Raw genomic sequence first — 25,381 nt, 5'->3', positions numbered from 1 at the left:
TTATGTGGCTCCCAGATCCAGAGACATGGCAGAGGCTGGTTTCCATTTGTTCCACTTCAGTGAGCAGAGATAGTCATGGTGTCTTCATGGACAGCATGTTAATTGAGCTCAAAAAGACTTATCAGTAAACTAGGGTTCCTAGCTTCCCCACTTAATTTGGGGGGAACCTAAGTTTTACCCCCTGCTCCGTGAGTGAAGATTGGGACAAAACTATTCCACGTTTTTATCTGGCACTCTTTTGCCACATTTGTTTTCAAACTTGGGAGCTCCATGAAGTCCAGGGACTGCTGAATGGAGGGTAAGAACTTGGTAGAGTAGGGCTCTGGCTCTTATTCTGGCCTCATGCAGAGCAGGAGTCTAATGAAGTATATTGGTGTTCTACTCAGAATTTCATTTGATGGAAGGTTGCCTGCTAAGACAATGTAAAAACTTTTATTACTGTTGATGGTCATGACTCAGTAAGGTGAATAGAAATGAGCAGTTGGGTGACCACTGAGTTCTGTCTGGGTAGATTTTTCTACTAAAGATTGAACACGCTCTATATCTCCTGTTCAGAGACCACTGAAGGAACACAGTAGGTGAAAAAATAAATGTGATTAAGTGGATGGAGGATTGGAAGGAAAGATGGATGGACGGATGGGGTGTTGGATAGATGGATGGATTAATGGATGGATGGATGGATGGATGGATGGACAAATAGGTGAATAGAAAATTCAGTGGTATAAAGTCAGCCTCTGTAGTGTAACAGAGGCTACTTGTGTTTGAAATCTGGATTTACTGCTTACCAGCTCTGTGACCTCAGACAAGATATCTAACCTCTCAAAGTCTTAGTTTTCTCATCAGCAAAATATGGCTACTGATAGCACCTACTGTATAGGATCATTTTGAGGATTATATAAGATAATGCATAAAAGAGTTTAGCACTCTGTCTGGCACATAGTAATGGCTCAATAAATTATGGCCCTTAATTTCCCAAGCTGGCAAGACCATGAAGCAAAGTTATAACCGAGGTTTTGTTTATTTTTCTCATGTTAAGGGAATCATTTGCCATTTTAAGAAAGATTTCGTGTCTTGAATACAGGTGGCAACACATCAAAATATTGTCCAGGCTTGGTCCCTACAGGAATTGCAATAACTCAACGCTTAGGGAAATTCAAACACACTTTCATTCCTTGGGACCACTGACAACATTAACCAAGGTGTTAAGCGAATAAATAATTGGTCTTGACCTGAACCACTCATTGACTAATTGTTTCTCCACGCCCTAATGTTAACTGGCATTTGCTAAATTAGCAGACCCAGCTGGAGAGACTGGGAGGACTCATTCAAGCTGACAATCCCTAGGAAAGTGAGATGTATATAAAAGGCAGTCCCATTGAGCAGAAGGACATCAGGACTCCAGCCGGAAGCCCTGGGTTGAAATTTTGGTTCCGTCACGTTCTCATCCTAGAATTAGTCTGAGCCTCAGTTTCGTGTTTAAAATTGGGGTAACCGTAGCTGCAAAGGTCCCAGGTTTAGTTCGGCCGCCACGCCGGACAAGGCAGGTAAAACCCTTAGGACCTGTTCAGTGCTATCCATGTGTAAGATGGGATCTCAGTTTTGCAGATGGTTAGTATACAAGCAACGAGTCCTGAAGAACGCAAAAATTTCCTGGCTTGAGTGATCAGAATGTTTTCCCTGTTCAGATTTGCTGCCCAATTAATTAACTCTCCCCTGCTCGCCACACACCCACGAAAGCCAAGGAATCCATGTGCAGCGAAGCAAGGCAATTAGGTAGATAATTCAGGCAAAAAACATTCCTTTGTTTCCTATATCCAGATATTGCAGCAAAGTGGCTCTGGGGGAGGGGGAGATTGGGGGATTGGGATGAGCAGGACAAAGAACCAGATTCTTCAAGTTCTTAAATTAGACCTCTGTGGTGGGCACGGGACAGGGGGGGTCGGCGGGGGGCCGCCCTTGGCTGGGAACCAGCCTCACTCCTCACTGGCCCGTCTCTGTCTCTCACCCCCAGATGCTCTTTCCCTGGGAAGGTCCCTCTCTGATCCCATCTCCCTATCTCTCACCTTCTGAATCTCATTCTTCCTCTGAGTTTCTCTGTGTCCCATTTTCCCTCTGGCTCTGCCTGCCTGTCTGTCTGTGACCCTCTGATTCTGCCTCCCCCCGACTCTGTCCCATTGTCTGTATCTCTCTCTACTCGGTCATCTCTGCATCTCTCCCTCGGCCTCTCTCTGGCTCTGAGTCTCTGACTCCCTTCCCATTTGTTTGGCTCCCTTTCTGTCCATCTCTTCCCTCCCTTTGTTTCCTTTCCCTCTCCTTCTGTCTCCACCTCTGTCCCTCTGTCGCTCCCTTTCTCTCGGTTTGTCACTGTCTGTCCCTCTCTCTCCCCCCACTTCCGACCCCAAAGGGTCTCTGTCCCTTTCTTTGACCCCGAGAGCTGCAGCCACTGTCTCACAAAACCTGCTTCCCGCTTCCTCAATGGCCAATTTTCTTTCCTACGGTGAGAAAGTAGCTCAGGCCTTAACCCATTTCCTCCGGCGTCTCCAAATTAATTAGGTGAGATTGGGATCGCACATTTCAGAATTAGAATAATACCTATCCAGCACCCTGGAGAGAAGGGGATGGAAGGTGGAGAGGAATGGGAGCGAGGAGGGAGGTCACCGAGCTGAAGAGCTGAGGGAAGGGTGTGTGAGCTGAAAGAGGGGGACCCAGCACCATCTGGGAACGAGGCCCACCTTTCTGGCTGCCAGAGGGCACTGGGAAAAGGGGGCTCTTGGAGGATGGTGCTCAGGAGGCCAGGATCACATCCCTGGCTACTGTCCTCCTCACTGGTACCACACAGGGCAGGGTCCCTGCCCCCAGCTAGCCTGAATCTTCAGCACATCCGTCCCCTTTGGCTGTGCAGCCCAGCTCAGCCCTGCCAACAGGGCACTTGGAGAGGGTACCACGCAAGTCATTACCTTTAGGAGGAGACAGCTTGGCTGTAACCCAGTTAAAACTCATTCACCAGCAGCAAGCCAGAGGCACGCAGAGATGCTCTGGGGAGCCTGATGGTCTCCAAAGAGGTGTCTTCCCTCTTACGTCTCACCTCTCAGGGCCTGCATCCTGCAGGGCTTCTCAGGAGATGGGCACTGAGAGTCCCCTTCCCCCAGGCGCCCCCATCCTGGGAGTGCTGATCTCAGCTTGAAAATCTCTTCTCTGCTAGGTCCTCCTTGGCCAATAAGCCTGGAGCGAATCTGCTGCGAGTTTGCCATTTACACCGTCCATATGGACAAAAGGGATGAAAGCCCTACAAGGATGGGACAAGGATGATCTTCACTCCTTTCTCTCTTTGTTTTTTTTTTTCTTTTAAATTAATTTTTATTGATTTACAATGTTGTGTTAGTTTCTTCTGTACAGCAAAGTGGATCAGCTATACGTATACATATGTCCCCTCTTCTCCTTCCCATTTAGGTCACCACACAGCAGAGAGTTCCCTGTGCTATACAGAGGTTCTCATTAGTTATCACTCATAGCATCAGTAGTGTATATGTGTCAATCCCGGTCTCCCAGTTCCTCCCACCACCACTTCCCCCTTGGTATCCATACGTTTGATCTCCACGTCTGTGTCTCTATTTCTGCTCTGCAAATAAGATCATCTATACCATTTTTCTAGATTCCACATATATGTGTTAATATATGATGTTTATTTTTCTCTTTCTGACTGACTTCACTGTGTATGACAGTCTCTAGGTCCATCCACCTCACTACAAATGATCCATTTTCGTTCCTTTCTATGGCTGAGTAATATTCCATTGTATATATGTACCATATCTTCTTTATCCATTCCTCTGTTGATGGACATTTAGGTTGCTTCCATGTCCTGGCTATTGTAAATAGTCCTGCGATGAACATTGGGGTGCATGTGTGTTTCTGAATTATATTTTTCTCTGGGTATATGCTCGGGAGTGGGACTGCTGGATCATATGGTAGTTCTATTTTTAGTTTTTTAAGGAACCTCCATAGTGGCTGCACCAATTTACATTCCCACCAACAGTGCAAGAGGGTTCCCTTTTCTCCACACCCTCTCCAGCATTTATTGTTTGTGGATTTTTTGATGATGGCCATTCTGACCAGTGTGAGGTCATACCTCATTGTAGTTTTGAATTGCATTTCTCTAATAATTAGTGATGTTGAGCATCTTTTCACGTGTTTGTTGGCCATCCTTTCTCTCTTTGAATAATGGCTGAGCAATGTGCCAAGACCCGGGGATACACTGATGGCCCAGACACCCAAGATCCCCTGACTTCAAATGTTCATCTCAGTGTCTCCAGCCCTAGTTGTCCCAGAGCCCAGCCTAGTGTCCGACCTTGGTACACATCTCTGGAACTAGATTGCTCTGAGCATTAATCAAAGACCCACTTCACATAGTGCTAGGTAGATGCAGATCTGAGTGTCTCAACCTCGCCACTGTCGGCATTTTGGGTGGGATAATTCTTTGCTGTAGGGGGCTGTCCTGTGCATTGTAGGATGTTTAGCAGCACCCCTGGCCTCTACCCACCAGTTGCCAATAGCAATTCCCTCCCCAGTTGTGTGACAACCAAAAATGTCTCCAGCCATTGCCGGCTGTCCCCTGAGGGGCAAAATCATTGTCGTTGATGTAGGTTTAGTACTGACCTTCCAAAAGCGTGGTCTTAACCACATGACACCGTTTTCTTTCATAGATACCTGAGAGGTCTTTGTAAGAACGTGAGAGGCAAGAAAAAGAATGTAAGCTTTCTTTTTGTAATAGCAGCTTTGTCAGGCTGTGATTCACCTACCATAAAATTCATCCTTAAATTTTAAATTGTCCAATTCCGTGATGTGTATACATTTACAGAGTTGTCCACCTATCACTGCTAGCTGATTTTAGAACATTTTCATCTTCCCCAAGAGAAAACCTGTACCTATTAGCAATCATTCTTCATTTGCCCCTCCCCCAGCCCCTGGTAACCACCAATCTACTTTCTGTTGATGTGGATCTGCCTAATCTGGATATTTTATATACATAGAATCATAACATGTGGTCTTTCATGACTGGATTCTTTCACTTAGCATGTTTTCAAGGTCCATTCATGTTGTAGCACATATCAGAACATCATTGCTTTTTTAAGGCTAAATAATAATACATTGTGTGAATACGCTACATGTTGTTTATCCATTCTTCAGTTGATGGACATATGGGTTATTTCCACCTTTTGGCTGTTGTTAATAATGCTGCTGTGGAGAATTCCCTGGCAGTCCGGTGGTTAGGACTCAGCGCTTTCACTGCTCGGGCTCCAGGTTCAATCCCTGGTTGGCGACCTAGGATCCTGCAAGCCATGCAGTATGGGCAAAAAATAAAATAAAATAAAAAATAGAAATGAAACATTTCATTGATGTATTATAATAAATAAATAAAATATGCAGAAACCAACTTGAATGGGCCTCTGTTAAAAAAAAGATAATGCTGCTATGAACTTTCATATACAAGTTTTGTGTAGGCATATGTTTTCATTTCTGTCGGGCATATACCTAGGAGTATTTTAATTGCTAGGCCATATAGTAACTCTAACTCTGTTTAATATTTTGAGGAACTGCCAGACTGTTTACCAAAGGGTCTGCACCGTTTCACATTCCCACCAGTAGTTTGTAAAAGCTCCAGTTTCTCCACGTCCTTGCCAACATTTGGTGTTTTCTTTTTGGTTATAGCTATCCTGGTGGGTGTAAAGGGTTATCTCATTGTGTTTTCGATTTGTATTTTCCTGATGACTAGTGATGTTGAGCTACTTTTCATGTATACCTTTTCTGGAGAAATGTCTGATTATATCTTGTCCATTTTAAAATTGGGTTGTTGTCTTTTATTGTTGAATTTTAAGAGTTCTTTATATATTCTGGATGCAAATCTCTTAGCAGAAATATGACTTGCAAATATTTTCTCCCATCCTGTGGGTGTCTTTCATTTTCTTCATGCTGCTCTGATGCAGCAATGTTTTTAGTTTTGATGAAGCCTACTTTACCTGTTTTTTTCTTTCGTTCCTTGTGCTTTTGGTGTCATATCTAAGAAACCATTGCCAAATCCGAGGTCACAAAGATTTACTTCTCAATTTTCTTCTAAGAGTGTATAGTTTTAGCTCTAAATATTTAGGTCTGTGATCCATTTTGAGAATCCAACTTTATTCTTTTGCATGTGGATATCCATTTGTTGAAGAAACTTCTTTCCCCATGATCATGACACCCTTGTTAAAAATCAGTTGAACGTAGACGTATGGGTTTATTTCTGGACTCTTCAATTTGATTCCATTGGTCTGTATTTCTGTTACAACTTTTAAAAAAATTTTTATTTATTTTTATTTTTGGCTGCGTTGGGTTTTTGTTGTGGTGCGCGGGCTTCTCACTGCAGTGGATTCTCTTGTTGCAGAGCATGGGCTCTGGGCGCGTGGGCTTCAGTAGTTGTGGCTTGCGTGCTCTAGAGCGCAGGCTCAGTAGTTGTGGTGCACGGGCTTCATTGTTCCGCAGCATGTGGGATCTTCCCGAACCAGGGCTCGAACCCGTGTACCCTGCGTCAGCAGGCGGATTCTTAACCACTGTGCCACCAGGGAAGCCCTCTGTTATAACTTTTAAGTCACTGTTTCCTTACCATAGAAAGATGGTAGGAAAGTGCCTTTGATAAACAGAAGGGTGAGGGAATCAAGGTAACGTGCGTGGATGTGTGATTAAAAAATATATAAAATATTGATCACATTTTGGAATTAAAAGGGATCTTAGAGGTCATGTTAGTTTAAACCCTTTGTTTTGCTGATGGGGGATAAAAAGATTAAATTTCGACTTCAGAGGTTAACAAATCTGCCCAAAGATTTACGACTCATCAGTGGCAGAGCTGGGATTAGAACCCAAATCTCTTGACTCGATAGGGCAATGTTTTTTCTTATTCCAGGCCCCAGGTCTGCCTGGACTTCCTTTACCAAACTAGTGAGGTTCTGTCTTCCCCTCCCTCACTTCTTGGTCCACAGAAGTGAATGGGGTGGTGGCGTGTGTCTGCTTTTTCCCTTAGAGCCTGAGAAAAAAGAAAGCCAGTGCCAGGAAAGCATTTGGAAAATCTGAAATTGCTATATAAATGCCACTAAATGATAAGATTACCAGCCTGATGCTCCTCTCCCAGGAAGGTTCAGCATGTCAGAGGCGGCATAATGAAAGGAAACTATCCACTCCCAGACACGTTTTAAACTGCTGCGGTCGGTTGTCACTTTTCGAGGGAGGCAGGGTGCGGGGAGCTGGAATTCCAGTGGAGTGAAGCCTCAGAGCGGGCTGGGTGTAGCCAGGTCTCAGGTCTGGGGCATGGTGCCTTGCCCACCCCTCAGGAACCCAGGTAGATGGAAGAGTTCCTCCTGGCTCGTGCACGCAGAATCGGGCGCCTGGCCCTGCAATGACAATGTCCGATGGTGGTCCCTTGTGGCTCCTTAGAACCTACTTGCATGTCTGTTTCCCACTGACAGTGGTATCACCTGTCCCACCCACAGAGGGAATCCTGTTCCAAACCAGGTCAGGGAGCGATTTCCCCTAAATGCTGAGCCCCTAGAGGGCAGGAATTGTGTTCTCTTTACCTGTCTCTGCTGTGACTAATGCATGCTGAGTCCTCAGTAAACATATGTTTGGCTGTTGAAGAGAGGCATTGGGTGAATAGAAGCTGCTCTCGGGGTACCTGGGTCCCTTGCAGAGGGCATGGACCTCTCCAGCTACAGCAGCATCTTTGTGCATCTCTCTTTCCTCCCAGTGTTTGTGATTGCTTCTTCCTCTAAGCTTCAGCTGCATTCACTATCTGCACCATCCGTGTGTTCTGATATTTATCGTTTTATCTGTATGTCCTGTCTTTGCAGCTAAATCACACCTTTCTTTGACAAGGGGAGCTCTGTTTTGTACTTATTTGGGTCACCCGTGTAGAGTACATGCTCCTCGGTGTGTGTCTTTCCATGGGGAAGTTGGTCCCCCTGATATTAGTCACCTGCCACTGAACTTGAGGCCAGTGGTGGCCGCCCTTCACTGAAGTGGCATTCCATGGGCCAATTGCTGTCGTATCTGCCTGGCATACGGGCTTATTTGGGGAGCCAGCGTTTTGAAAGGGCTCAGAGTTGATTGGTGTGAAATGAATGAAAGAAGGAAACCTTAATCACAGCCTTTTAGTGCCTGTACCCCCAGGCATGGCAGCCTCTCCCCTGTATCCCCACTGAGACCAGCACCAGATGATGCTGTGACTGTAACTGAATACTGGGTCTCCGTCCATCAAAGGGCCGATGAACGTAGCCCAGCTTCCTTTGTGGTTGCACTCACCAGCTCGGTGGATCTCACTGTGTGGTCTCCTCCTCTTTCAGGGCTCTGGCCGACATCTTAAGACAACAGGGACCAATCCCCATAGCACACTGTGAAAGAGAAACTATCTCGGCTATCGATAGCTCTCCCAAAGAGAACACGCCGGTCAGATCATCCTCGAAAAACCACTACACTCCTGTGCGCACGGCCAAGCAGACTCCAGGTAAGTGAGAGCTGATCACCTTGCATCTCTGCTGAGGCTGGTGAGAAGTTTCGGTGGTGTTTCTGCTTCAGCTGGGCAGGAGCCGGTCCTGGAGCCCTGGGCAGGTGGCTTGTGGAAGAGTCTGGGGATTGTTCCCTTGCAGAGAGAGTGGCGTGGGAGACTGCCGCCAGTGAGTGTCCAGGCTGGAGCAGAGCTGTCGGTTTAGGCCGTCTGTGATTTAGTGAATGTCTGGGAATCCTCTTCCCTGAAAGGAGCTTGCAGTAGCCTTGGTGGTGGAGTATGGTAACCCTCTTGCTCACATGGTGGGAAGGTAGATATGTGACAAGAAGTGGCTGCACTCAGACGTAGAGACGGATGAACTGTCAGAATCTCAAAGGGACTTCCTGAGAGTAAGGATTATGTTCAAAGGGCACTTCCTGAGAGTAAGGATTATGTCTGTGTTGTAGGGTTACCCTTTTCTGTGCTCTGTGGATTCTCTGGATATATGATGAGTTGCCATGTGATAGTAATATACCTTTTGCTCTTTTATTTGGTCTTTACTGTAACCCATATGGAACAATAAACAACGCAAGGAAATAATGATAAATAATATAACTTCAGATTTATTGGGATCTTTTGCTGTGCCAAGGGTTATGCTGAACATTTTACGTGTATTGTCTTACTTATTTTTCACAGCAATCTTAGAAGTGCTTGTATTATCTTCTTTTTATATGTGGAACAGAAAGGCTCAGTAATTTTCCCAAGCACATACAGTTGGTAAGAAAGCAAGCCGGCAGTCAAACTGAGGCATGTAGGTAACAACGGTCAGGTCTAGAAACCCTAGTGTCCTAATCCAGTTTGGGACATGAATCCAAAGTATCTGGGTGGATGGTCTCCTTATAAGTGCAGGCGGGGAGCTCATCTCTTACTGTGAGCATTACCAGTCTACTACTGACCCCAGTCTCAGACACAGCTTCTGCTTTGATACTTGGATTTGAAATCTTCACATCTGTCACCCTATAGCTTTCAAAGGATGGGCTATATGGTCTGAACTAAACCTGCAATAAAGATATGCAGCCACTAGGTGGCAATAGATGTGTCCCAAATTCAAACGAGCAGATGTGCTGTTGAAACCAAATTGGTTTTCCATTCATTCTTTAATTTTCTTAAATTTATTAAATCAGAAATCACATACTTGCCTTTAAGGTAATAAGAGTTAAGTCATTTGAGACTCTGATAAAAGTTAAGGACATTCGCCTCCCCCAAATATATACATATGAATATATATATCCATCCAACATTTTGCATAGGATTTAAGGGGATTCATAGACCCTTCTGAAGTTAAAAATCCCTGATTTAAAAGTAGGGATGAGAGATCCACCTTTTCAAAAAGTCTAAGATGCATTTTTAGCCTGAATATCATAGATGTTTAAAATGTAAGCAATAGAAGAAGTGGGCAAAAACCCTGAGACAAGTAGTTGTCTCCCTTGCTGCATAGTAGAATCACCTGGGGAAGCTCTTAAAAATGCTGATGATGCTGGTGCCTGGGCCTCACAAATTAACCAGAATTTCTAGGGATGCTGCTGGCAGCAGTATTTTAAAAAATCACTTGAAAGTGATTCTAACATGCAAGACAGAATAAAGAACCACTCGTCCAGATGGATTCCTTTATTTTATGAAGGAAGACACTGAAAGGTTGTGCCAGTAGTTCTCAAACTTGGCTGCACATTGGAATCACCTGGGGAGCTTTAAAAATTAAGGGTACCTGGGCCCCACCCCCAGAGATCATAGTTTAATTGATGTGGGGGCGTGGCCTGAGCAGGAGGTGATCTTAATACGGAGCAGAGTTTGGGAATCACTGGGCTGTGGAAATTGCAGAAAGGTGCCATTCTAGCTAATGTTTTGAAGTCAGGCTTCTCCAGAACGTTGTCTGTGATTCTGGAACTTCAGGTCACTCTGGTACCCAAAGTACACCTGGGGGTTTACCTTCATCCCTCTCTCTTCCAATTTTCTCTGTCTCATTCACAAACCAGCTAGTTCCCAGCCACTGAGTCCAGACTGATTAAGTGGATGGTCTAGATTTGCCCTTAAATGCCTTTCACAGGGAGGGAAGATTTGTCGTTTCTTCTGGTTCCTATATACATCCTCTCCTCTGTTAATCTGAGAAGAGAAGCTTAAAGTTAAATGATTCACTCCTGTGTTTTGAGAAATCCCTCCTATGTATTTCTCAAATTGGAACTCTTTACTTGGCTTTTAGAGATGGGAATTGTTCCCTGGCCCAGAAAGCATTCTCAGTGGTGATGCTTACATTTAAAAGCAATTTCATAACTATCTGCAACATCTACAGCTTGTAATGGACACAGCTGCTTTTCTGAATAGCTGGTCCTTTGCCACAGAAGACAGCATTTTGAGCAGAAGTCTAAACAGAACTTTGTATAGGTGTTCAAAGTGGAGATTTACTGTGATTTTGCCACTGGTCAAATCCACAGATCACCGATCATAGGAGGATGGTGGCAAGAGTCTTGTAGAGGGATCTTGAGGACAGAAATCCCAGGAGGCATCATAGCATATGAGTAGTTTTGCTACTCAAAATACTGTCCAAGGACCGGCCACATCAGCCGTTTGTGAGAAATGCAGAATCTCAGGCTCCATCTCACCCGATGAAGGAGAACCTGCATTTTCATGAGAACACATAGCAAGTAAAATTTGAGAAGCCCTGGAAAAACATGGGCTCTGACATATGCCTCTCAGTTTGTTTTCTGACCCAGTCACATGCTATGTATGTGACCTGGACAAGCTTCTTTGTCTTTCTAAGTTTCCTCATCTGCCCTTGAGACTAAAAGTACCTGCTGTGTGGAGTTGTTTAATAAGTTAAACCAAGGAGAGCACTTAAAATAGGTCCTTAATGTAACAAACCTCAATTTTAGCCGTGGCCGGGCTATGAAGTTTTGCCCAACTCACAGCAAACAAATCAAATTAATGAGAGAAATAAAGGCATTGGTATCCTTAGACCAGGCAGGGTCCATGAGGTCGTGTCTGGGATGAAAGTGCCTGGCCCCAAGCCTTCTGTGCTTGGCCCCTGCCTGCGGCACATCCTCTGAGGATGAAAGGGCTTGTAGGGCTTTATGGGGTTCTTGCAAGTCGAAAGCATACCAAACCGAAACCACCCAAACAAAAAATATATATATATTTTTTTGTTTGGTTTAGGGAATGGATTGAGGGTCCTGTCTTAATAAAAACAATGGTACCATGAGTATGGGGTACCCACTATGTGCTGGGTAGTCTGTTAGGTACTTTATTTACAATACACAGTGGATCCTGTAGCATTTCTTAGGTATAGGATCTCCTGTTTCCACATTAGCAGAAAATTCCTCTTTCCTTCTATAAGAGCCCTTTACCCTAACCTAACTCTTCCAGAAATCCCTTTCCAACTTTAAAGGGAACCTCAATACTGGACATTTACTTTGGACCCAGAAAATCAGTGAAGCCCATTTCCATCTCCCACCCTGCAAATCTGGCTGCCTCTCGACCCCCACTCCTCGAAGTGTGGTCCATGGACCAGTAGTAACTGCATGCCCTGAGAGCTGGTTAGAAATGCAGACTCTTGGGCCCTTCCCCAGACCTACTGATTCAGAATCTGCATTTTAACAAGGTCTTTAGGTGATCTGTACACACATTAAAGTTGAAGAAGGTCCCTTTGGCACGGAGAGCCTCAGCCCTGACTGCACATTGGAACGATGTAGGATATTCTGAAAGTACTAATGCCTGGCCCTTGTCCCAAAGATTCTGATTTAATTGGTCTGGGGTAGAACCTAGGCATTAGCATTTTTCAAAAACTTCCCACACGGTTCCATTGTTCAGCAAACTGAGAACCAGAGTTAGAGGGAGATTATCAAATAAGGCAAACATCCTCGAGGACTGTGGAGTTTGAGTTCACATCAAGACCCACAAGACGGAGCTTGGCCAGTCCTTCTTACTGGGCTGCAGGGTTAAGTCCTCTCCGTGGCAGGTGGGCAGGATGGAGCAGAAGGCCTGGGCTCATCTGAGAGACGGATGGGGATCAGCCTGCAACCACGAATGGGGACACCTGGGCAAGAGCAGGCACAAGCAGACATATGGTTGGCCCTCCGTCCACTGATTCAGCCAACCTGGATCCTTTACTATGTTTACCGTCCGCAGTTGGTTGAATCCTCGGATGTATCTGCAGATACAGAGGGCTAACTGTAAGACTTGCGCATCTGTGGAATTTGGTATCCGTGGCAGTTCCTAGAGCCGATCCGGTGGATACCAAGTGCTGACTATCAGAATTGATTAGCAGGCCAAGCAGAGCCAGGCATCAGGAAACGTATCACGTCAGCAGTTGCAGGTCCCCTGAGCCCAGGATCTCAGAGGCTCGCGGTGGGCTTCATAGATGGGGAGGAGTGGGGACCTCGCGTGCTCACCTGGCCTGACTCACTCCTAAAGAGCCTGTCTTGGGGCAGCTGAGGGGAGAGTGGTGTACCCAAACCTTGCTGTAGCAGTGACTTCGTGTATTAGGTTTCCAGAGTCTTGATATCCAACTCCCCATGATCAAGAGTGGCGTCTGCTGGAGGAAGTAAGTACTTACGCCCCAGCTACACAACACTGTGAGTTGTGTACCTGGGTGGTCAGTCACCTGCCTGCTGTCAAAGCCACGTGTGTTAACAGCAGACCGAGGGAGCCGAGGGGCGTGACTCCAAGCTTCGCGGAGACCAAGAATGAAGGCTGGACAGTTGACAGAGGGGCTCTCAGTCACAGCGCTGCGTGGCCCGGCCCCTCGCTGCTCTGTTGAGCTCAGCTCTTATTACCTTCCGCCTTTCTCTCTGGGATCCAGACGCCAGACCCTCCTCACGCCACGCGTGTTCTTGCCTCGGGGTATTTCCCCCTCTGTTTTGTGGCCAGAAGCTTTCCAGCACCAGATATTTGTGCTGTGGAAGTTGATGCTCAGGTGGTACCACCTTTCCTAACCTCCTCATCCGCTCCTGTCCCCTGCTTTATTTTCTTCCGAGCCCCTGTGCCATCTAACATCATATATTGGTAAGTTCACTGGTTTATTGTCTCTGTCCCTACCAGAATGTAAGCTCCGTGTAGGCAAGGGTTTTGTCTTTCTATTCGCTGTGGCATCTCAGATCCAAGAACATTGCCTGGAAGATCATCGTAATTGCTCAGTGACTATTTGCAGGGAATGACAAGATGGTCCTTCGCTTGGATGGATGTAGGAGCCAGCCTGCAGGTGTTAGTTACCTACCTGAGTGCTGCAGAGCTCTCCTCAGGTTGTGTGCCCCTCTGCTGCCCTCTCTGCAAAATTAGCAAGGGGTTGGTCACGTTGACAGCCTAGTGGGCTGGTCATCCAGTGGAGAGCTGAGCTGGGAGGCCCTGGTTTCCAGTGCCCAGGCTTCTCCCCAAGCCCCACGGCTTCTCTCCTCCCATCTGGGGCCAACCCAGGACTTTAAGACTCAGTGTGGCCAGAGGCTGGGAGCTTTGCTTCCCTGGCTGGGCTCAAGAGAGGCTGACACCCGGGGGCCCTGGCCATTTTGTTCACTCTGCCAAGAAAGACTTCTTTACAGAGGTCTTAGAAGCGCAGGTAGCTCTGAGTTCATCTTCCCAGGAACAGGTTTAAGTCTGCAGGTAAAGCCCAACAGCCTGGACCATGCACCTGAACTCTGGGAAACTTCTGGTCAACCTCAGCCCCTCATGGGCAATGGGAGTTTTCTTTGCTCAGTCATCCCCAGGGGAACAGGACTGTCTTATTCTAGAAGAGGCTGAGCTGATTGCCCCATGAGACTTCAGAGCTCTAAGGGGATGGTGAGATCAGCTGACCAAACCTGCCCTTGGCGTCAGAGGAAGCTGAGGCACACGGATGTCACCCAGGTGGGAGGTGGTCAGGCCAGGCCTCCAGTGTTGGAGATGAAATGTGGTGTGTGCAGCTCGACAGACCTGGGTGTGACTCTTGGCTCTGGGAAGTGAGAATGACTAGCACCTGCCTCACAGGGCCATTGAAAGAGTTGGATGGAATGGCCCCCGTGTTTTAAGTGCTCGGCCCCGGCTTGGCTCAGAGCGCGGGCTTGGTAGCCGTCTTCATCTCCATCATCACCATGACCATCCTCTCTGTCCTCAGCTGCCTCTTCTCCATCTCTCTTGGCCATCCTCTGTCACTGCTGAGTTTTCTCTTGGTAGTAATTTCTTCCCAAAACTGTACCTGTTGTTTGGATGCTGTCCCCGTGGACTGCTATTGGCCTTTTCCAAGTGGAGTCTCCTTATTCTCTGCCCAGATGTTACATCACCTCCCTTCCCTCTACCCCATGCCCTGTCCCTGCAGCCGTTGGTCCCAGCAGATCTCTGCCTGGGGATGATGTAGGGTGAATGGAAGGCTGACCACAGCAACCATGTGGGGCAGTTGCTGTTACTGTTGCCTCCTTGCAGGGTCCAGAAAACTCAGGAAGTTCACTGAGTCAAGGCTGGTAGGAGAGAAGAGCTATCACTAATGCCTGATAACAGAGTAACACTGATTGGTGCTTATAATATAGTTAATATGAAGTACCATTGTATGTGTGTTACCAACATTGTATGTGTGTTTCCGACATTGCATCATTGAATCAGCACAGCTCTGTGAAGTGCTATTGTTGTTACTCCCATTTTACAGATGGGAAGATTGAGGACAGGGGGATAGGAGAACTTGCCCAAGGTCACATCCGTAGTTATTGGTAGGGGGAGGATTAGAACCCAAGCCTGGGCTTCAGGCTGTATGCTGTGGGGCTTCTTCTGTTACTGGATTCATCCATGGCTTCAGCCAAGAATGAAAGGCAATTTAGGTGGTGGATAAAAGCAGAGACTGTGGAACCAGACTGTCTGGTTTGAAGCCAGACTCTGCCTTTATTTGCCCATCTGTAAAATGGGGTTAATAATTGTGTTTCCCTCCTAGGGCTGCTGTGGGGATTAAGTGGGTGTTAATGTAAAGTGATCAGGCAGCATTTGACAGAAGAAAACACTGTTTTAAGACTGCACTCTCTCCTCTGTTGGGCACCACGCCACATGTGGCTGTTGAGTGCTTGAAATGTGTCTCAGAGCCTCACAAGATTTCAGAGTTGGTGTGAAAAAAAGAATGTAAAATAGCTCCATAATTTTTTATATTGATTACATTTGAAATGATAATGTTTTGGATTTGTCAGGTTAAATAGAATCTATTAAATTAATTTCATCTGTTTCTTTTCAGTTTTTTAACGTGACGACTAAGGAGTGTGAAATTAATTGTGTGGGTCACAGCTGTGCTTTGCATCCCGTTGACTTGGGTCCGGGCTGGTTTAACTGTTAAGGGTGTGGAGCGTCTACTTGAGTTCAAGTTTCAGTCTTGAGCAAAAATCATCGCCGTTTGGGGAGCTTACACTGTAACGGAGGAGACATAAAGTAAACAAGTACTTAACTCCAGAGGGTGCGAAATGCTCAGGACACAAGCGGGCAGCTGATGTGTCAGAGGAAGGCTGGGAGAGGAAGGCACTTTTTAAAACAAGTTTTATTTGATTGAAGTACAGTTGATTTCCAGTGCTGTGATGACTTCTGCTGTCCAGCAAAGTGCTTCAGTTATACACATACGTACATTCTTTTTCATCTTCTTTTCCATTATGGTTTATCCCAGGATATGGAATCAAGTTCCCTGTGCTCTACAGTAAGACCTTGTGGTTTATCCATCCTATATATGATAGTTTGCATCTGCTAACGCCAACCTCCCACTCCATCCCTCCGCCACCCCCTGCCCTGGGCACTTTTGATAGTCTGGTCCTAGGAGGGGGCATTTGAGCTGGTACCCAGCTGATGAGGAGGAGCCAGCCTTGGAGGGAGCTGGAGGAAGAACATTCTAGGCAGAGGGAGCAGCACGTGCAAAGGCCCTGAGGCATGAGCAAACCTGGCCTGTTCAAGGAACAGAAAGCAGACACAGGTAGAGTGGCAGGTGTGTGACGAGAACAGAAGGGTAGACACAGGCCAGTCACGCAGGGTTTTGGAGGCCAGGGTAGACTGTGGATGTTGTTTAACTATGCTGATCTGATGTCTGGTTTAATAAGACAACCTTGGTTGCCGAGTAGTGGACGTGGGCTCTGTTGAGAAGCAGGATAGATAACCAGTTAGCATTTCTAATAGCGAGATGGGTTAATGAGAGAACTTTCTCTAACTTCTTCTTCCACAAGAAGACACCCTCCTGGTAAAGAAGGCAAGATGCAGCAGCAGTAGCCTGTGAGTTTCAGAATCAGACAAGCCAAGGCCCAAATCCCACCTGAGCCTGGACAAGCTGATAGACCTTAGTCCAGGGCTCTTCAGCAGGGCTTGGCGAACTTTTTCTGAAAAGGGCCAGACTGTAAATGTTTTAGACTCTGCGGCCGTAAGATCTCCGTTGCAGCTACTCGATTGTGCCACAGTGATACGTAAAAGAGTGGGCACCGCTGTGTTCCCATAAAACACTGTTTACAGTAACAGACGGTGGGCCGGATTGGGCCCGTGGCTGTAGTGTGTCGACCCCAGTTCTTAATTTCTCTCTGAAAGCCACAGGCACCTGCTGGGGGACCTCTGCTTCCATGTGACATGTCAATAGGGACACATCACTCACCAGGATGCCGTGGGGGAGTCAATGGCCCTAAAGAGGGTTGATGAATTACCAAGTCCTGGCGGAGACCAGGGTCCTCAGCTTGACCTTCTTGGTGGTTTTATCTGCCACCCAGGTGATGATGTAGAAAGCGTGCTTTCTGTATTACAAGTGATGCATTGCTAGGAGGGGTGGCCAGCACCCCCATAATGACAGACTCAGGGTTCTAAATGTCTCCCTGGGTGTGGACACCCCCAGGTTACGTCTGCTGATGGCATCTCCTCCTTCCACTGTGTCTCAGATCCCGTTTACTTCTGGTCCTCAAGACGACCTGCTCCCTTGATCCATGCCCCCCCGCCCCCCATCTCTACCAGCTCAGTTCCTCTAGGTGTCAGTGTGCTCCCCCCACCTTAACGCAGGCGGGGAGCCCTCTTTCCGTTTCACACCCTCCCGCCTGCTGCTTCTCTCCTTGACAGCTGAGCTTTGCAAAACAGTTGTCTACACCCGCTGCCTCTGCTTCCGCTTCTCCCGCCCACGCCTCGGCCCCAGCACTCCGGCTTCCATCCCCTTCCCCTCAGCTCGGTGGGCGGCCCTGGGGGTCCGGGGAGCAGGCTCTGCTGGGCTCTGCTGCTAGGCTGGGCCTCCCACCGCCCTTCCACCAAAGCCAAAGTTCTGGCCGCCCAGACCCACTCGGTTCCTAGGGGGCGAGTTCTCTCTGCTTCCCAGGCTACACACGATGCTCTGCTTTTTGCTCTGTCTGCAACATTCTTTATGTCCACTCTCAGCCTCCCTGTTCCTCCTTCTCTCCCAGGTCTTGGCTTCCCTTTCACGGCCCCTGACTCCTGGCTGGGTCAGCACCCCCGCTCCGGCGCCCGTCACTGCAGAGTCGGGGGAGTGGGTGCAGGGCGTCAGCCCTGGTTTGGACCTCTGTGCTCTGCGGTCCCCCTAGGAGACATCCACTGTCAGCCCAGCTCAGGACCTGGCACACGCAAGCTGTGAACCGCGCATTAGAAATCTTGTGTTTGGGTCAGAAGAACCAATGTGTCCCACGTGGGGAACAGCAGGTCATGTGAGAGAGTCATGCGGGTGTAGTTGACCCTCTGTTTGGTCTGAACAAACAGAGCAAATCAGTCGGTAGCTCTGGAAACGGCAGTTTTCCAATTGCATTGAAAAAAAACCTCGGATCTGGATCCAGGGAGGTGACCGGCTTGTGTTCTTAGTGTGTTCTACTGTAGACACCCATGCCCTGTGCACCCCAGGGGAGGATTGCGGCTGCCAGGAAGCCGGAGAACCCTGGTCTTTAAAGATATTCACAACGGACATTGCTTTTTAAAGAACTTTCCACGCGGTGACTTATTTAAATCTTGTAGTTACCCGAGCAGGCAGCCTATGATCAGGCCCACTTTGCGGATGGGGAGACTGCGGATCAGGGGCCTCAGAAGCCTGTCCAGAGTCACACAACCAGGAGGGGCTGGTCTGGGCTCTGAAGGCAGGCAGTCTGACCCCAGAGCCCATGCCCTGAGGTCCAACTGACTGGAGGTGCAGACAGGGCCCTGGGAGCCACTGCAGCTCCGTGGAGCCTGTCCCCTGGCCGTGGGTCCATGCCTGGCCCTGGCTGCCTGGTGCGTGGACTTGGGCTGGCAGGGAGGGTGCTGGAGGAGGCCGTGTTTGCTCAGCCCTGGGGCAGATGTTCTCACGACGCCAGCCCCTCAGCTCCAGGACAGACCACCTTTTGCCACAAACGGGGCACTCGCCCCAGGAGGCTTTAAGCAGGGGGGTGGGGAGAGCCATTGGGCATTTTCAGCTGGGGGCTGGGGGCGCTGGCCTAGCAACTTCTAAGGTTTTCCCTTTCTGAGAATGTACTGGTAAGAGTAGCTGGCATTTGAGGGCTGACCCTGTGGGTCCTCCCACGCCCCAGCAGACGGGGGCGGCAGGGCTGGGAACGGTGAGGCAGCCGGTACCTGGGGCCCGGCTTGTCAGCGGCGGATGTGGATCTGACCCAGGCGGCCCGGTCCTGAGCTCACTTGGTTAGTGGCTACACTGACTCGTCTTTCTCTTTGGATACTGTGACCCCCGGGGTCAGAGCCCAGATGTGGCCAAATCACCATTGCATCTTCAGTGCCAGGCTGGTCATGAGTGGAAGGTTTCCTTCCTACTTCACAGTTTAAAGCCATTTAGAAAGCGAGTCCCGAGCTGTGTTCCAGTCCTGGGTGGGATGCTGGGGGATGGCTCTTCCCAGCACAGGGTTGCCTTGAGAAGGGGTGTGCCCCAAATCAGAGCCTGCAGGAGTCCGAGGAACTGCCCTTGCCCTGGCCAGCCAGCTGTGCCCGACACATCCTTTGGGCCCCCAGGGCCTGGTCCTGCCTGGGAGCTGCACGAGCTCGGGCAGCCTGGCCGGGGAGGCAGCCTGCATGGGGGCCAGATGGAGCCCGATCTCACCATATGGCCGGGGAGCGGGCAGGGCCGCTGGCGGAGCTGGCCCTCTAATTACTCACCACGCCCAGGAAGCAGGAGGATTTAGAATACGTTCTGGCGGTTATCAAAATGCAGGGGAGAAGGAAGGCCGGAGCACTGCGGACAGGGTTAGAATTCACAGTGACCTCGGTGAGTGGGCAAAACCGAGGACCGACAGAGCACAGCGTGGCGGGGACAAGAGCAAGAGGGCACTGGGCAGGCAGGACCAGTGACTGAAGGACCGGAGGCAGTGGGTGCACGGCCGGGCACTGGGGTTGCAAAGGGTGAGAGCTCCCAGGGCAAGGGGAACCAAACCTCTATCCAGGCGGGCATTGGGGGTCTTTTCCCCAGGGAGCCCCAAGTCCATCCCACACGGTAAAGGATATTTAGGACCAATGATGGAAGAGGAGGTGGCATCTAGCCACCCATCCCTAGATGTGAAGCACCCGCTATGTACTGAGCCAGGAGATGGATAAGACACAGACCCTGCCTTGAGAGCTTAAATACGGGAGCAGAAAGACCAGCCTATACAGTAAAAAGATAACCAGCCATACAGATGCCTCACCAGAACTAGCCACGTGTTCAGAAGGTTCACAGGCTTGGTTAGGGTGAGTGCCTTGAAGGATGGTAGGATTAAACGGGATGGCGGAGGGTGCCGCTGGCCGGTGACCTGGGAGCCGCAAGAGCCTGGAAGGCAGGGAGGCTTAAGGGTGATCGATTCCTTTGGAGTTGTTGGTTGTGGTTTTTCTGTAAACAGGCAGGGGTGATTAAAGAACTGGGGAAAAGGCCAGAAGGAACTGGAACTCTGTGTCCTGTTGGAGAAGGCTGGAGCTCCGAGCAGGAGACTTTTCTTTTTCCTTCTCTAAACATAAGGGCTGTGTCCCTGGGAGGGGCAGGAGTTATGTGGGAAGGGGCGGGAGTGCCTGCTGGGGAGGTGCCATATGGCTTATTTGGGATGATGATGAGGGTTAGGGGTGGGACGAGGTTGCACCCTGCAAGGGGGCTTGCAGAGGGGGCTTGTGAGGGTCTAAGGTGAGAGGTGCACAGAGGCGGAGGGACGAGGAACACAGCCCCTGGCAGCAACTTGGGAGGAAGGAAAGGGGGAGGTCAGGGTGGGACTCAAGGTACACTGATCCCTTCGTTCATACAAAAACAATTTTGGTGCTTTACTGGGTGTCAGGCACCGGGGATGTGAGAGGGAACAAAGTCAGGTCCCTAGTCTCAGCACTTACATTCAGATGGAGGAGACAGAAAAGAAACTCACAAACGCACAGCACAAAATCAGATAATGATAAGCGCTTCGAGAGAAATAGGGCAGGAAAGGGGAGTAGCCAGTGATGGGGATTGGGGGGAAGAAGCCTGATTTGAAAAAGAGACCCTATTACTGGTCAGATTACTGAAGCAGGGACCTGAATGACAGAGAACAAACCACGTGTGACCATATGCTGGGTGGAGGTGAGCGCTGCCAGGTGTGTTTGGGGAACGGAAAGACCAGAGTGGCTGGAGCGGAGAGAACCAGGGTGGAGATACAGTGGTGGAGGAGGTCAGAGAGGTGGGGCTTCGTGGGTCATGTGAGGGTCTTGGGTTTCATTCTGGGTGTGATATGGAGTGTTGTAGGGCTTGCAGCAGAGGAGCGATGTGACTTGACCTGTGTTTTACATAATCACTCTGGTCCTCACTATGGCTCAGCATAGATACTGGACGGGCAAAGGCGGAGGGAACGAGATGCTGGGAGGAGGTGGAAGCTATTGCACCATCCAGGGGATGGGAAAGAGATGGAGGCTTGGACCAGGATGCAGGACCTAAGAAAGACTCAGCTTCAGGGCTTATTTATTTATTCGTAACATCTTATACTGAATAATTTTAAACCAGTGGAATATTTTCAAGTGATTGAGTGACGCAGTGGACACGTGTGTGCCCTTCACCCCTGGTTAACATTTGCCCCTCTCTCTTCCTCCTCATCACCACCATCATCACCATCACCATCACTGTCATTATCACCATCACCATCATCAGCATGTGTCATTAGAACTGAACCACGTGAGAGTAAGTTGCAGATACGATACACTCCCACTACTCTAATCGTGTATCTTCTAAGTTCAAGGATGTTCTCCTGCATCACCATGAAACAATGAGTAGATTTATGAAATTCATCTTTGTTGCAATACTAGTATCTAATGAAGAGTGCAGGGTGTATTTGAAAGTAGAAGTGACAGCATTTGTTAATCGATTATATGGAGGGTATGAGGGCAAGACAGGAGTCCCAGATGACTTCAGAGATTTTGGCCAGAGCAAATGGTTGATGAGAATGGCTAGGCCAGTGCAAGGACCTGGAATGAAAAGCTGAGAACTCTTAGCCAAAAGAAAATGAGGAAGGGTCTGAGTGTTGGCAGATGAGCTGAGCTGGGCTGGGCTGTCCAATGGCTGTTGCCACAGCAGTTATAAGGGAAGTCATAGAATCTGGCTTGCTTTCTCTACACACACACACCCCATAGGGTACATATACATATACATGCATGTACAGACTTTCTTCTCCCAGGGACCTAGACCTGAATTTAGCCATGGATTTATCTCACTGTAACTAAGCAGAGTCAGTAATGACCCATTAGACTCTAAGTGCGTCAGGGACAGGAACATGTCTGCTTTGCTTACTGTATTCATGGTGCACATATCTTGGCCCTTAGTAGTCATTCAATAACTATATCTTGAATAAATGAATGACAGAATGAATGCTCTTACCTAATACATCAGACAGGAGGCAGCCATTGTAAGTATATATCTGCAAATGACAGAATACCTAAAATAACATTTGCTGATACAAAAGAGAAGGTTCTCTTTCTCCTGTAAAAGAAATCAGTCCAGGCATGGTCTGACTCTATAGTATAAGGGAGCTTCTTATATCTGGTTGCTCTGGCTTCCTAAGCACGTGGCTTCCATGTCGTAGCCCAAGATGGCTGCTCCAGCTTCTGCCGTCACGCCTGCATTCCAGGCATCAGGAGGAAGTAAAGGCCAAGAAGATTATACTGCATTTCTTTAAGAATACTTGTTTGAAGTTGCCATACCATTCCCACTTACATCACGTTAGCCAGTGTAGTCTTTATTTTGGGTGACCATGTGACCAGTTAAAACATGGGAATTCTTTTACTAGAGAATGGCTCATGGGGGACCATTAGCGATCAGTGTCATTGCGTGGCCTGGAAAGTGGCTGGGGCTGTGTGATGCCTTCGACCACAAACCCTCCGTATAAAAAGCCATTTTGAGTGGTGAATCATGTGGCTGCCATCCATACTTTACACAGTAACATCAATTAGTTGCATCCATAAGTGGACTGTAAATGTGTTTCCCTACTTTGGATTCTGGTAGGGAGGGCACAGAACTTTACCCCGATAGCAAAGCCAACACATTTTGGGAAACCTCTGTGGAGAGTCTCTGACTCTGTGTCCCCGGCTGTGTGAGCTCCCTGCAATCTGAAGCAGTGTCCTATTCACCTTTGGGTCCCCGTACCTTCACTGCCGGGAACTCTGGGTTCTCCTGCACCCTGCATCCTATCCTGTGCCTGCTGAATGAAGAGACAGCAATCAGTTGAGATGATTCAGGAGTTTTACAGGATGCAACAAAGCCAGTTTTTCCTAAATAGAACATTTGTGGAGACTTTGCCAGAACTCTCTAGAGAGTACGTCGATGTGGCCATTGCCTCAGCCCAACCACCTACCCCTGCAAGGAGGCAGGAACAGTGTCTTCTGGATGAAGAGCCCTGAGTAGGAGAGGGAGACAGCCGGCAGCGGGGCCAGAGTTCACACTTACCCCTCCCTTGCTTCTCAATTCTGATCTGCATTCAAGCTTTGTATTTCCCTTTGTGTGTGTTTAGCTTAGGGATTTATCACTGCAGCTTAGATCTGTGATGAAATAGATAAGCCTGCACTTTAATAAATATGGCATTTCTTTCCCCGTAAGAATTAGATTAAAGGAGACGGGGCCTCAGAGGAGGCCGGGCAGGGCAGGCAGGTGGAGCTGGGGGGCCGGGGCAGTGAAGAAGACACTGCTGGCCAAGTGGCTTCAGGATGGGGGATGCTGGGGCACAGTTTGGGGTCATTTTACAGGGAGGTGGCAGGGCATCCCCGTGGCAGGGGAGCAGCCCTGTGTCTTCCATGGAAAGAAGCTAAAGCAGCAAAGTCTGAGGCTTGCGGTGCGAATCCTTCCTTGAGTGAGCAGTTTGGGTCCCCAACTTGTCTCCTCCTTCTGGTGCAGCTGCAAAGGCATGTCCTGTAACCCTGTGGAAAGGACGTGGGTGTGAGGTCAGGGGCAGCAGGACTCCACCCGGCCACGGTCTTGGCCCCAGGGCAACCAGAGAAGCACCTCTGTAGTGGGAAGGGTGGGTGAGCTGTGCGACCTTGAACAAAGATGTTGCTTAACTTCTCTGGACCTTTATTTGCTTTTCTCTCCATGAGAATATCTTCTGGTACGATCCTTATGGAGACAAGAGGCAATGAATATAAGGCCACTTGCACAGTCCAGGCACATGGTTGGTGAGCAATAAATCGTGAGCACTGGTATTATTTATTGTGGATCAGTGTCGCATAATAATCTTAGACTTTTTCTTCCATGGCTTTCAGGACAGGCGACTCTGTGGTTTCCTTTGGGCCCTGTGAACCCACTTTCCTAAGAGGCAGCAGGATAGGAATCCTTTGAAGTCATTAATATGCTTATTGTCACCTGCAGATGACAGGATTGAAGTTCAGAAAGGCTGACCGACTTGCTCAAGGTCACACAGCTTGGATGTGACCGTGCAGTGCCAGGAGTGGTTCCAAGAGCTCGTAAAGACAGGCTTCCCCAGCCCTCCTGGGCGAGCATCGTTTCCAGCCGTCGTAGTAGTTTTCATTCATAGCCCTAAGGTCATGAGACCAAGAACAGCAGAGAACCGAGAGAAAGAGACAGGGCTAGGGCAGTGACCTGTATTTTCAGCTTTCATGAGCAGGCTCACGCTCTCAGGGCTGCTGGGCAAACACCTGGCTCCTTAGATTTTCCTGTAAAGGAAGCTCACGGTGACCTTCAGAGCCGTGAAGGTTTGGCTGAGGCTGGCCCGCAGCCTCCGGCCTGTGGGCTCACGTGAGTCAGAAGGGCTGGGTGAGCACACTGAGCCTTGTTCTCTAAGAAGGAGCGAGATGTTCTCCTATATAAACATTCTTAAATAGGAGCCACTGAAGAAACCGGCCTTGGTAGCATTTCTCTTTATGTTGTTGCTGCATGAAGGTTTGCTCAAGCACCTTGCAGCTCTTTTTTTTTGAAACTTCCTCTGGGATATATGATTGCTATGATGGAAATGTATTCCAAGTATATTGAGATTCATTAATCTACTTATTCATATTATTAATTGAGTCCTGACCCAAGTCCAGGCCTTGTGGATCAAATGATGGGGTTCTACGCCCAGGCAGAATTTACAGTCTGAGTAAATAAGATGTGTACCAGAGAAGAGTTACATAGCAGTACGAGAGTGAAAAATCTGTACAAAATGATGATTAAAGAAATGTTCACTTACCACCCTTAGGAATAAGGTGCTGCCCTTAGGCCTGTGGAGCGAGAGATTGAAGTACAGCATATACAGCATATTCCTCCTGAGTCAAGGAGTACACGTGAGTCGGGTATGGGTGTTCATAGAAACAGGAGCAGGCTACAAGTTCATTCATTCTGTTAGGCTTTGGTGCATACCTACTGCATACCAGGCACTGTACCAAAGACTGAAATGGTCTAAGGAGGCAGCATGAAGGTGTTGGTTATTGAATATGTCCTTGAAAGGTAGATAAGGCTTGGATGGTCAGAAGTCTGGGGAGGGATTG

At 48.4% G+C, this 25,381-nt stretch overlaps 1 protein-coding gene across 4 annotated transcripts in view; it reads left to right on the top strand.

Moving 5' to 3' along the window:
* SHISA6 (shisa family member 6) overlaps positions 1-25,381 on the top strand; it is a gene marked incomplete at both ends in the record, with an annotated part of 242,919 nt that overhangs the window by 14,400 nt on the left and 203,138 nt on the right. For all 4 annotated transcript variants that reach the window (XM_079726183.1, XM_079726182.1, XM_079726181.1 and 1 more), the window contains one exon: positions 8,364-8,524. In XM_079726183.1, coding sequence (XP_079582309.1) covers positions 8,364-8,524 — 161 coding nt within the window. The remainder of the gene's footprint in view (positions 1-8,363; positions 8,525-25,381) is intronic.

The sequence above is a fragment of the Hyperoodon ampullatus genome, assembly GCF_949752795.1.
Source record: "Hyperoodon ampullatus genome assembly, chromosome: 19".
NCBI lineage: Eukaryota > Metazoa > Chordata > Mammalia > Artiodactyla > Ziphiidae > Hyperoodon > Hyperoodon ampullatus.
Note: the sequence above shows the minus strand (reverse complement) of the source record. Positions and strands in the feature narration are given on the sequence as shown.